This window comes from Sinocyclocheilus anshuiensis, unplaced genomic scaffold (genome assembly GCF_001515605.1).
Source record: "Sinocyclocheilus anshuiensis isolate Anshui unplaced genomic scaffold, SAMN03320099.WGS_v1.1 scaffold990, whole genome shotgun sequence".
NCBI classification, from domain to species: Eukaryota; Metazoa; Chordata; class Actinopteri; order Cypriniformes; family Cyprinidae; genus Sinocyclocheilus; species Sinocyclocheilus anshuiensis.
The window spans coordinates 1,642,255-1,654,168 of NW_015539926.1; the positions used below are offsets into that span (position 1 = coordinate 1,642,255).

General features: G+C 44.6%; 1 protein-coding gene across 2 annotated transcripts in view; it reads left to right on the plus strand.

The window, feature by feature from the left end:
• Positions 1–7,355, plus strand: part of klhl15 (kelch-like family member 15) — a 23,439-nt gene extending 16,084 nt beyond the window's left edge. The window contains exons 1-4 of one of the 2 annotated variants that reach the window (XM_016483820.1): positions 2,126–2,205; positions 2,493–2,590; positions 3,691–4,402; positions 5,258–7,355. In XM_016483820.1, the coding sequence (XP_016339306.1) occupies positions 2,571–2,590; positions 3,691–4,402; positions 5,258–6,367 (1,842 nt within the window). In that variant the 5' untranslated portion in view covers positions 2,126–2,205; positions 2,493–2,570 and the 3' untranslated portion in view covers positions 6,368–7,355. Of the gene's footprint in view, positions 1–2,123; positions 2,206–2,492; positions 2,591–3,690; positions 4,403–5,257 lie in introns of those variants that run through there. The other variant, XM_016483819.1, reaches the window with a different exon arrangement.
• The last annotated feature ends 4,559 nt before the right edge of the window (positions 7,356–11,914 follow it).

Consider the following 11,914-nt stretch of genomic DNA (forward strand, 5'->3'; position numbering starts at 1 on the left):
TGGAGGATGGCCTGGTGTCAAGAAGGGCAGCAAAGAACCCACTTCTCTCCAGGAAAAACATCAGGGACAGACTGATATTCTCCAAAAGGTACAGGGATTGGATTGCTGAAGACTGGGGTAAAGTAATTTTCTCTGATGATTCCCCTTTCTGATTGCTTGGGGCATCCAGAATAAAGCTTGTCCGGAGAAGAAAAGGTGAGCGCAACCATCAGTCCTGTGTCATGCCAACAGTAAAGCATCCTGAGACCATTCATGTGTGGGGTTGCTTCTCAGCCAAGGGAGTGGGCTCACTCACAGTTTTGCCTAAGAACACAGCCATGAATAAAGAACGGTACAAAAACATCCACCGAGAGCAACCTCTCCCAACCGTCCAAGAACAGTTTGGTGATGAACAATGCCTTTTCCAGCATGCTGGAGCACCTTGCCATAAGGCAAAATGATAACTAAGTGGCTTGGGGAACAAAACATCGAAATTTTGAGTCCATGGCCAGGAAACTCCCCAGACTTTAATCCCATTGAGATCTTGTGGTCAGTCCTCAAGAGGAGGGTAGACAAACAAAAACCCACAAATTCTGACAAACTCCAAGCATTGATTATGCAAGAATGGCCTGCCATCAGTCAGGATGTGGCCCAGAAGTTGATTGACAGCATGCCAGGGCGAATTGCAGAGGTCTTGAAAAAGAAGGGTCATTGCATAAACTTATTGTAATTGTCAATAAAAGCCTTTGACACTTATGAAATTCTTGTAATTATACTTCAGTATACCATAGTAACATCTGACAAAAAGATCTAAAAACACTGTAGCAGCAGACTTTGTGAAAATTAATATTTGTGTCATTCTCAAAACTTTGGGCCACGGCTGTACTCAACCGCGGATGAGCACGGATGGACGAGTTCGGCACATACACAGTACCACCTAGTGGCCTCTCTCCTAAAGTTGATTCGGCTGCAGGATCGGGGCACCAACATTGCAGAGCTTGCTCAGGAATGGCAGCAGGCAGGTGCGAGTGCATCTGCACGCAGTGAGGCCAAGACTTTTGGAGGATGGCCTGGTGGCATCAAAGAGCCCACTTCTCTCCAGGAAAAACATCAGGGACAGACTGATATTCTCCAAAAGGTACAGGGATTGGATTGCTGAAGACTGGGGTAAAGTAATTTTCTCTGATGATTCCCCTTTCTGATTGTTTGGGGCATCCGGAATAAAGCTTGTCCGGAGAAGAAAAGGTGAGCGCAACCATCAGTCCTGTGTCATGCCAACAGTAAAGCATCCTGAGACCATTCATGTGTGGGGTTGCTTCTCAGCCAAGGGAGTGGGCTCACTCACAGTTTTGCCTAAGAACACAGCCATGAATAAAGAACGGTACAAAAACATCCACCGAGAGCAACCTCTCCCAACCGTCCAAGAACAGTTTGGTGATGAACAATGCCTTTTCCAGCATGCTGGAGCACCTTGCCATAAGGCAAAATGATAACTAAGTGGCTTGGGGAACAAAACATCGAAATTTTGAGTCCATGGCCAGGAAACTCCCCAGACTTTAATCCCATTGAGATCTTGTGGTCAGTCCTCAAGAGGAGGGTAGACAAACAAAAACCCACAAATTCTGACAAACTCCAAGCATTGATTATGCAAGAATGGGCTGCCATCAGTCAGGATGTGGCCCAGAAGTTGATTGACAGCATGCCAGGGCGAATTGCAGAGGTCTTGAAAAAGAAGGGTCATTGCATAAACTTATTGTAATTGTCAATAAAAGCCTTTGACACTTATGAAATTCTTGTAATTATACTTCAGTATACCATAGTAACATCTGACAAAAAGATCTAAAAACACTGTAGCAGCAGACTTTGTGAAAATTAATATATGTGACAATCTCAAAACGTTTGTTTTGTCCTCATATATATGCACTTGTTCAGACTTGCACTAAAAAAAGCCCAAACATTTTTTATACACCATATCAGATGTTGCTCTGTGTTTTCTGAATGAGTAACATTTGATATGTTCTTTTTTAACTCTTTAGCAGAACATTTTCAAGTGTGTGTTAACAATGGGGAAATTACATAATAATAACACAGAAATGAAAGAATACCTGTCTATTTATCAGCGTGTGGATGTCATCTCTTTTTAGAGCAGGGCAAATATAAGCAAAGGAAATGTGAACGTCCCTTCAGCGCAGTGAAGCCGACAGTTGGCCAGGAGGCCTCTAAAAGGTAATATCAGAAAATCATCACCCTCTACAAGCCACATAACCTGCTATTTCATCTCAATTTTATATGAAAAAATTACAGCATCGGTGCACAAATATGGTGTAGTTTCAATATGCAAGCCGGGATATATTTTTGTCAAAATAGTCTATCAAATTCTGCCTCCATTTATAAGTAGTTGTTTCCTGTTTGCACACAGTGGGACATTGAAATGGTGCATCTTTAGTATTTTAGTCTGTTGGTAATTTTCACGTTATTTTAATGATTTGGGGCTTGTTCGATTTGTCATTTAGGTGAATATCTTCAGAATTTAATTTCCTACGGACACAAGAGGTACTGTCCTCTGATTGGCTCGGACACCCACCTGTGACATGCCCGTGGCCAATCAGAGGTGAGTGTGCTGGGTGTGTATGTGTGCAGTAGAGGGGGAGTGTGTGTTGGGGAGCTTTGAGATTAGAGTTTGGCTTTCAGCAGCAGAAACTGAAGTGCTGAGGTGTGAAAGTTCTTGAAGTCCTTCCAGAAGCTTTATTAAATCTGGCATGTTTTTCACCAACTATTATTCACTAAAATACAAATAGTGATAAAGAGCTTGAGGAGATGCTGTTTAGTTCAATGATCATGTAATTATGCTTAATTGTATCTTGTTTTAAAGCAATTGTTCGCCCCAAAATGAAAATCTTCTCATCATTTATGCTACAGTTTGGGGTCGGTATGATTTTTTTTGTTGTTGTTTTTGAAAGAAATCTCTTATGCTCACCAAAGCTTATTTGATCTAAATTACAGTAAAAACAGTAATACTGTGAAATATTACAATTTACATTTTTTATTACAATTAAAATTTTTAAAAATATATATTTTAAAATGTATTTTATTCCTGTAATTGCAAAGCTGAATTATCAGCAGCCATTACTGTGGTTTTCAGTGTCACATGATCCTTCAGAAATCATTCTAATTTGCTGATTTGGTGCTCAAGAAGCATTTCTTATTATTATCAATGTTATAAACAGTTGTGCTGCTTTATATTTTTGTGGAAACAGAGATCCATTTTTTTTTAGGATTTTATGATAAATAGAAATTTCATAATATTAATTAAAAAAAATCAAACTGAACCCAAACTTTTAAATGGTGTTTGACTCATTTTCATTCTACGACTTACTAGTTTTTGTCTATCAAATAACATTAATGTGGACCCCACTAATTTTAATTTTGTGGACAAATTTTTCAAAATAGCTTCTTTTGTGTTTCAAAATAAGTTTTCATTTTTGGGTGAACTGTCCCTTTAAGAGGCTTTTCCCATCCTTTTGTTTGATTTCCAACTCCGAGATGAGACAAATAAGTCTTATTTCTATCAGATACCTGAGAGAAAGCTGTAAAATGTCTGTCTCTACATCACAGTTATTGTCTTCCCAATCTTGCAGAGATGACCTGCTGAATTGGAACATATCGACTCGTCTTGACATGTCATTTATAAGAGCGTTTGTGTCTCTGCAGGTGCCTAATGGCGGGGGATGTGGAGGTGTACCTTTCGCAAGGGCATGACGGCAGTGTGTCGTCGGGCTTCAGAGCCTTGTATGAGGAGCGACTGCTGCTCGATGTCACTCTGCTCATCGAGGAGCACCACTTCCAGGCGCACAAGGCTCTGTTAGCAACGCAAAGCGACTATTTCCGGGTCATGTTCACGGCCGATATGCGGGAACGTGACCAGGATAAGATTCACATGAAGGGGTTGACGGCAGCCGGGTTTGGTCACGTCCTTCGCTTCATGTACTACGGTTCTTTGGAGTTGAGCATGCTCTCGGTGCAGGAGATCCTGCAGGCTGCCATGTACGTGCAACTCGCCGAGGCTGTAGAGTTCTGCTGCTCCTTCCTGCTGGCCAAGATCTGCTTGGAGAACTGTGCTGAGGTCATGCGCTTGCTGGAAGACTTTAGTGTCGGCGTGGAAGGCGTGCAGGAGCAGCTTGACGCGTTTCTGCTGGAGAACTTTGTGCCCTTGATGGCACGACCGGACTTCCTATCTTATCTGAGTTTGGAGAAGTTGATGGCATATCTGGATAGTGACCAGCTGAGTCGATTTCCGGAAATTGAGCTGTACGAGGCGGTGCAGGCCTGGCTGAGACATGACCGGCGGCGCTGGAGACATACGGATGCGGTCGTGCAGAACCTGCGCTTTTGCCTCATGACCCCTGCCAATGTCTTTGAAAAGGTAAAAGTGCTTCCTTGTTCCTTATGTGTCATTGACAGATAAGAGAGAACACAACAGAAAAAGAGAAATCATTTAAAAATCTGGTTTTAAATGTTTGCCAAATTGTTTGATTACATGTGGTTTTCTGAAAACATTTATACTATTTTCAAGAAAAATAGTGGTCTAACCACTAAAGTAAAAACTATTGTTCTAGTTCTTCTGGACTATTTTAACAATGTACTTTACTACCTTTAGGGGCCTTGAACGTGGTAGTTCCATTGCTGTCTATGCAGGGTCAGAAAGCTCTCGGATTTCATCAAAAATAACTTTATTTGTGTTCCAAAGACGAACAAAGGTCTTAGGGGTTTGGAATGACATAAGGGTGAGAAATTAATGACAGAATTTTCATTTTCAGGTGAACTATCCCTTTAAGAAACATATTATATGACCCAGTCATGAGGATCTGCCGGGGTCCTCTCTGATATAACTAATTTTTTTATGCATTAATTTTTGTTTGGCAAACAGAAGTTTTTCGAATAATAAGCATTTTAAATGTTTCCTGAGCACCAAATCAACATATGTGAATGATTTCTGAAGGATCATGCTCACTGAAATAATGGCTGCTGAAAATTCAGCTTTGCCATCACAGGAATAAATTACATTTTAAAATAAAATTAAAATAGAAAACAGTTATTTTAAATTGTAATACTGTTACAATATTACTGTTTTTACTGCATTTTGATAAATTAAATGCAGCATTGACGAGCATAAGAGACGTCTTTCAAAAACGTCTTACTAACCCCAAATATTTGAACGGTAGTGTATTTATAAAGTGTCATGTCATTGACCTTTATCTGTTTCTTTCTGCTTGCACAGGTGAAGACATCAGAGTTCTACCGTTATTCCCGCCAACTGAGACTAGAAGTAGACCAGGCACTCAGCTACTTCCATCAAGTGAACGAACAACCGCTGGCGGAAACCAAGTCCAACCGCATCAGATCCGTGAGACCCCAGACTGCTGTATTCCGTGGAATGATTGGCCACAGCATGGTCAACAGCAAGATCCTCCTCTTGCACCGGCCCAAAGTGTGGTGGGAACTAGAAGGCCCTCAGGTGCCGCTCCGGCCCGATTGCCTGGCCATCGTCAACAACTTCGCTTTCCTGTTGGGTGGTGAAGAACTAGGCCCAGATGGAGAATTCCACGCTTCTTCTAAGGTCTACCGCTACGATCCCAGACAGAACTCCTGGCTACGCATGGCCGACATGTCCGTTCCCAGATCAGAGTTTGCGGTCGGCGTCATCGGGAAGTATATTTACGCCGTCGCCGGCCGCACTCGCGATGAGACGTTCTATTCTACGGAGCGTTATGACATTGTTGAGGACAAGTGGGAGTTTGTAGACCCGTACCCTGTAAACAAGTACGGCCACGAAGGAACCGTGCTCAACGGGAAGTTGTATATCACTGGCGGCATCACCTCCTCTTCCACCTCAAAACAAGTATGCGTTTTTGACCCGGGACGGGAGGGAACGTCCGAACACCGTATGCGGCGAACGCCTATCCTCACCAACTGCTGGGAGAACAAGTCAAAAATGAACTACGCTCGTTGCTTCCATAAGATGATCTCCCACAATGGGAAGCTGTACGTGTTCGGCGGGGTGTGTGTGATACTGCGTGCCTCTTTCGAGTCCCAGGGCTGCCCTTCGACGGAAGTGTACGACCCAGAGACCGACGAGTGGACTATTTTGGCCTCTATGCCTATAGGACGCAGCGGACACGGAGTGGCAGTGTTGGACGAACAGATCATGGTGCTTGGAGGACTTTGCTACAACGGTCATTACAGCGACTCTATCCTCTCATTTGACCCAGAGGAGAACAAATGGAAAGAGGACGAGTATCCCAGGATGCCTTGCAAACTGGATGGACTGCAAGTGTGTAGTTTGCACTTCCCAGAATACGTTCTGGAACACGTGAGACGCTGCAGCTGAGTCTTTGTAACTTCTCGACAGTTTAGGAGACAAACGTTTACAGGTGTGACAAGTAATACTAATACTGTTGAAGCTTTTAAACTGTAGGCCAGTGCTTATTTAAGAAGAAAACTCCTTTTTAGGCTTTCATTGTAGAAGGAAGGTTTGTTATTTGGTCCGTAAAAACGAATACAGACAACCTTTTTGCTCATACGTCTGACTCATTGCACTGTAATCATCCTGTAGAGCACATAATACTCTTCATGTTTCGCCACATTGTCTTCTATATGTGACGTTCTTCTATATCCCTTCATTCTCTTTACAGGAAGTCATGTTTTATGCGTGCGTATTTCCACAACAGGTAGTCTGCTGTGTCTAGGAGCGGTTGGAAAACAAAATGGGGACTAAATGAAGTAGAGGAACTCATGAAAAAAGTTACAAACTTCCCTGTCCCTTTTTTCTTTGACATTTACTAATCTAAGAATGCATTTGTGCTGATACTAGTGATGTTGTAGTGGATAATGACTGTAATGATTGTAATCTTGACGATGATGTTGACAAGCATTGCACTCGTATAAGGGCGTATATTACTGCTCTACAATAACACCAGTCCTCCACTGCTGACTGCAAAGAGAGAAAAGGGGACGGCAGAGATTAGGGGACGCGTAGTTCCCACTTCTCCAACCTTTATTAGTTGTGCTTATGCTTATTTTCAACTTATTTATTAAAATGGCAAAGCCTTGCCTTGATCCAATCTGTGTAATGTAATGAACTGCTTTCTCTGTGTGTGTGTGTGTGTGTGTGTGTGTGTGTGTGTGTGTCTGTCACTCATTTTGTTTCACCAGCAAAGGGCTAAAGCACATATGCATCTTGTGTTTAATGTCTTAATGAAACACTAACAGCAGTTCTGTAAGTTTAGGCATCCACTATGTATTAAAATCAGTTGTGGTTAAAGGGATAGTACACCCATTATTCATCAATTTCTCACCCTTATTTCGTTCCAAGCCAGTTTGAGTGAAGATATTTTAAAAATGTATGTTTTTGTTTGTCTGTGCAATGATAGTCAATGGGGTCCAAACAAAAGTTGTTTTGGACCCCATTGACTTTCAGTGTATGGATAAACACATCGTCTTTTCTGTTCTGCATTTGGAATGACGCAAGGGTGTGTCTGAATCTTCATTTTTGGGTGAACTATCCCTTTAAGATGATCTTGAAGGTTTTTGGCACTGTCATTTCCTGTTATGTGTTCTGGTTGGTTCCTACTTCCTCAAACACTAACTTTGAGCTTTTGTCTCTTTCATGTGACATTTCTCATCCAAAATTCATGTACATATAGATGCCAAACTGTGGTCTGTAAGGCTCAAGATGTAATAATCATTCACAGCGGTAGATTTTAACCTTGTCTTGTTATCCTTTAGCAGAATAACAGACAATTATTCCACTATAATAATAATAATAATAATCATCCAAAGCCCTGTATCTTGTTCTTGAGAGGAATATAAACAGATTTGCGAACTTGTTTACCAAAATCTGCTGGTTCACTGGTATTTGAAGACTTTGTAATTAATTTCCAGAAATAAATGTTCATACCGTCCAACTCTCTGTTTTCTAATTGAATACAAGCACCTGCTGTGCTGCTGTTTTGGGGTTTAGTGTGTATTTGAGCCTCTGTCTTCTTTAGATATCAGCATCTTATCCTGTGGGTTTATCCCTGTAAGAGGATCCACCAGCAGGACGGGACGGGTGCTGTGACTCTAAGCCTGTTCTCCAGCTTGTGTTGCCATGTCTGACAGAAGAGCAACATGGTGCTATATTGGGGAAAATGCATTCCTGTAGCTCAGAGTAAAAGCATGCTGATAGCAATGCCAAGGTTGTGAGTTCAATTCCCAGGGAATGCATGAGCTGATAAAAATGTGTACATTTAATGCAACATAAGTCACGTTAGATAAAATTGCCAAATGTGTAAAAAAGAAAAAAAAAGTGTGGAAAGGTGCCTTGTGGGTGTTTTTGGCCATGGGGCCTAATGTCTCTTGGTACTTTTGAAGTCGTCTTTTGAATTGAATTATAACCACATAAACTTTGCAGAATTCAAGGCACAATATGTAAGATTTTTTTATTAAAATATCCCAAAACTACTAAAACAGTGTTATATATTTTGCTGACTTGTATACTTTATCCCAAATGTTTCAAAGAATGTTTAAATCCAGAGAAATAAGCAATTTTAACATCTCGGTTACGTATGTAACCTTGGTTCCCTGAATAGGGGAACGAGATGCTGCGATGACGTCATCGCTTTGGGAACACCTTCGGTGTGACGAATGTCTGAAGCCCTTATACCATCGCGCCAATTTATTGGCCAAATAGCGCTTAGCACCGCCCCCAATGCACACGTAGGTGAGCTATATAGCGTGCTGCGTGCTATTTCCATCAGATTTCACTGATTTCCGAAGAAGCGCTATCAAGGTACGGAACGGCCGAGCATCGCAGCATCTCGTTCCCCTATTCAGGGAACCAAGGTTACATACATAACCGAGATGTTCCCTCTCATAGGCTCACTTTCATGCTGCGATGACATCATCGCTTTGGGAACGCTATACCATAACGCCTGACGTACCTTAGATAGCTGGAAGACCGAGGAAAGCGTCTGCTCAAGCGGATAAGACCCGGGAGCCAGGAGCCATCCTCACGTCCAGACTGTAAAACGCTAACTGACCCCTCTTCAACTGGGGAAAAAGCCTCCAAAACCACTTGTTGAAAACGAAACGGAGTCGAAGCAACCTTCCGAACATAATCAGGCCTAGGTCACAAAAAGACTTTAACCAGCCCCGGGGCAAAGTCCATACATGAAGGACTGACGGATAGAGCCTGCAGATCCCCTACTCTCTTAAGGGAGGATAAAGCCACCAAAAGAATCGTCTTGAGGGTCAAGAGCTTCTCTGACACAGACTCCATCGGTTCAAAGGGATGGCCTGTCAGGCCCTCCAACACAATCGATAAGTCCCAAGAAGGAACTCGGGCTGGGCGGAAAGGCCTAAGCCGTCTCGAACCCTGCATAAAACGTGACACCAGGGTGTGACGACCAACCGAAGCACCTCCTACGAGTGCATGTCCTGCCGATATGGCCGCCACGTACACTTTAAGAGTGGCGGGGGTAACCCCTTCAGAAAAACGACTCTGAAGAAACTCCAGTACTGAACCTATAGGGCAGTGAACTGGACCGACTGGACGTCCTTGATGGACAGCTCCCCAGCCCGTGAGGGACGTGTCCGTCGTGACCGTCTTGCGGCAACACAACGTCCCCATCTGAACCCCCCCCAGAAGGAACTGGGGTCTCATCCACGGGCTTAGAGTACGAAAGCCCCTGCGTGTCACCGTAATTCTGCGAAGCGGATGACAATGCTGACAAGGCAGCAGGACACTCTTTTGAAGGTTTGTCCGTAACCCTAGGCTCCTCAGATGATTGAGTACCAAATCTCGATGTATCCTTGCCTGATCCTGGGATTGGGCTAATATTAGCCAATCGTCCAGGTAGTTCCAAGATTCGGACGCCCTGGAGCCGCAACGGTGCCAGAGCTGCGTCCATACATTTGGTAAACGTTCGAGGAGCCAAAGCTAGTCCGAACGGAAGAACACAGTATTGGTATGCTTTGCCCTCGAAAGCAAACCTGAGGAACTTCCTGTGCCTCCTGACGATCTGGATGTGAAAGTATGCATCCTTTAGATCGATGGTCACAAACCAATCTCCGGATTGGACCTGAGACAGAATGGACTTCACTGTTAACATCTTGAACTTGCTCACTCTGAGCACAAGATTTAGACGACGTAAGTCCAAAATCGGACGTAAACCACCATCTTTCTTGGGCACAACAAAATACCGGCTGTAGAAGCCTGACTCCATCTGAGTGGGGAGTATCTCCTCTATAGCCCCTTTCTCTAGGAGTGACACGATCTCCTGACTTAAAATCGAGGCGTCCCCAGGACGTACCGTCGTAGGGAGAACCCCGCTGAAAGGAGGTGGCCCTTTCCGAAACTGGATCCCAACAGTGGGAGCTTTGGAGGCCGTCATAAACGGGCCATGCTCGCATGAGCCTTGGGCTTTCTTTCGAACTCTGAAGGCTGGAACGCGCAGAGTATCTGAGAGGGTGCTCGTCGTAAGGACTCGACCTAAGACTGCCTGAGCCGCAATATGTGGCGGGACCGTCAAGATCGGAGTCAGGAGGCCACAGCGAGAGAGGAATACGCTTGTGCGGCGTACACTCTCTCTAAAGGAGGGCCTGGCCTCCGAAGACGAGCAGAGGAATCAGGAACTGCTATTAGGGGCCTGAGGACGAGAGGGCTTTGCCGTCGAACTCAGGTCCACTCGCTTGCGTTGCCGTGCGTAAGCCGGTGGGCGAGACCTAGGACCCCAGTCTTTACGAGGGGGTAACTTAGGCGATGGCTCATGTGGCTGTGCCTCATGACGCTGTAAGGAGGACGAGCGTGAACGAGCCGCAGGTGGCTGACGCTCTACTTCCCTAGCCCTGCGCGGGATGAGCTGACGAAACGCGGCGGACTGCTGTTTCGCTGCTCGAAACTTCTCCACGACCGTAGTGACCGAATCTCCGAACAGATGGGGACGTCCAAAAGAAAAGTCCTTCTCCTTAATGTCAGTGAAAGTGAGCCAAAGATGGCGCTCAGCTGACACTAACCCTGCCATGGACCTGCCCACTGCCCGAGCTGTGTGCTTGGTAGCCCTAAGCGCCAAGTCAGTAGCTCGTCTGAGCTCTTTAACGGCCTCTGGAGTCAAGCCTTCTCCCTCGTCCAGCTCCGTTGACTCGCCCTCTAAGCGCCTCGGCTCGCATGCGTCACCCCAAACGACCGTCTCGTGTGGCAACCGCAGAAACGGGATAGCGGGGGTTAGACCCGAGGCCTACTTTATTTGAGAAGGCCTCGAACCTCGAGCGCAGTGCTTTTAGCCGTAGGCTATCACAGTGTCGACAATCAAGAGAGGCCGCTAAGCGCCGCTTGGGCGTGTTGTAGGCCCAAACATTGTACGCACCTGTCATGAGTGTCTCCTCCTGCGATGAACCTGTCACACGGCTCGATGCATCTCCTGTAGCTCATCGTGTCCGCTGAAGAGGAGTAAACTGCTCTTAGAACAAATTAGCTGAGAACACGATAAAATAACGCTTTCCTACGGGCGACAGATGATTCACTTCCTGAAGGAAATGAAATCTGATGGAAATAGCATGCAGCACGCTATATAGCTCACCTACGTTTGCATTGGGGGCGGTGCTAAGCGCTATTTGGCCAATAAATTCGCGTGATGGTATAAGGGCTTCAGACATTCGTCACACCGAAGATGTTCCCAAAGCGATGACGTCATCGCAGCATCGAAGTGAGCCTATGAGAGGGAAATAGTGACACAGACCGTGTCCATAGTGTCATTGTGTCGCCTGCCAATGACGTCATAACCCCTCGATTTCCGGTTTTGTTTTGTAGAAAACATGGAAACACCAAAGACGCTTTAATATGTTGTGTGTTTTAATAGACCGGTGACGACTGCACAGAGTAGCATTATAACAGAAC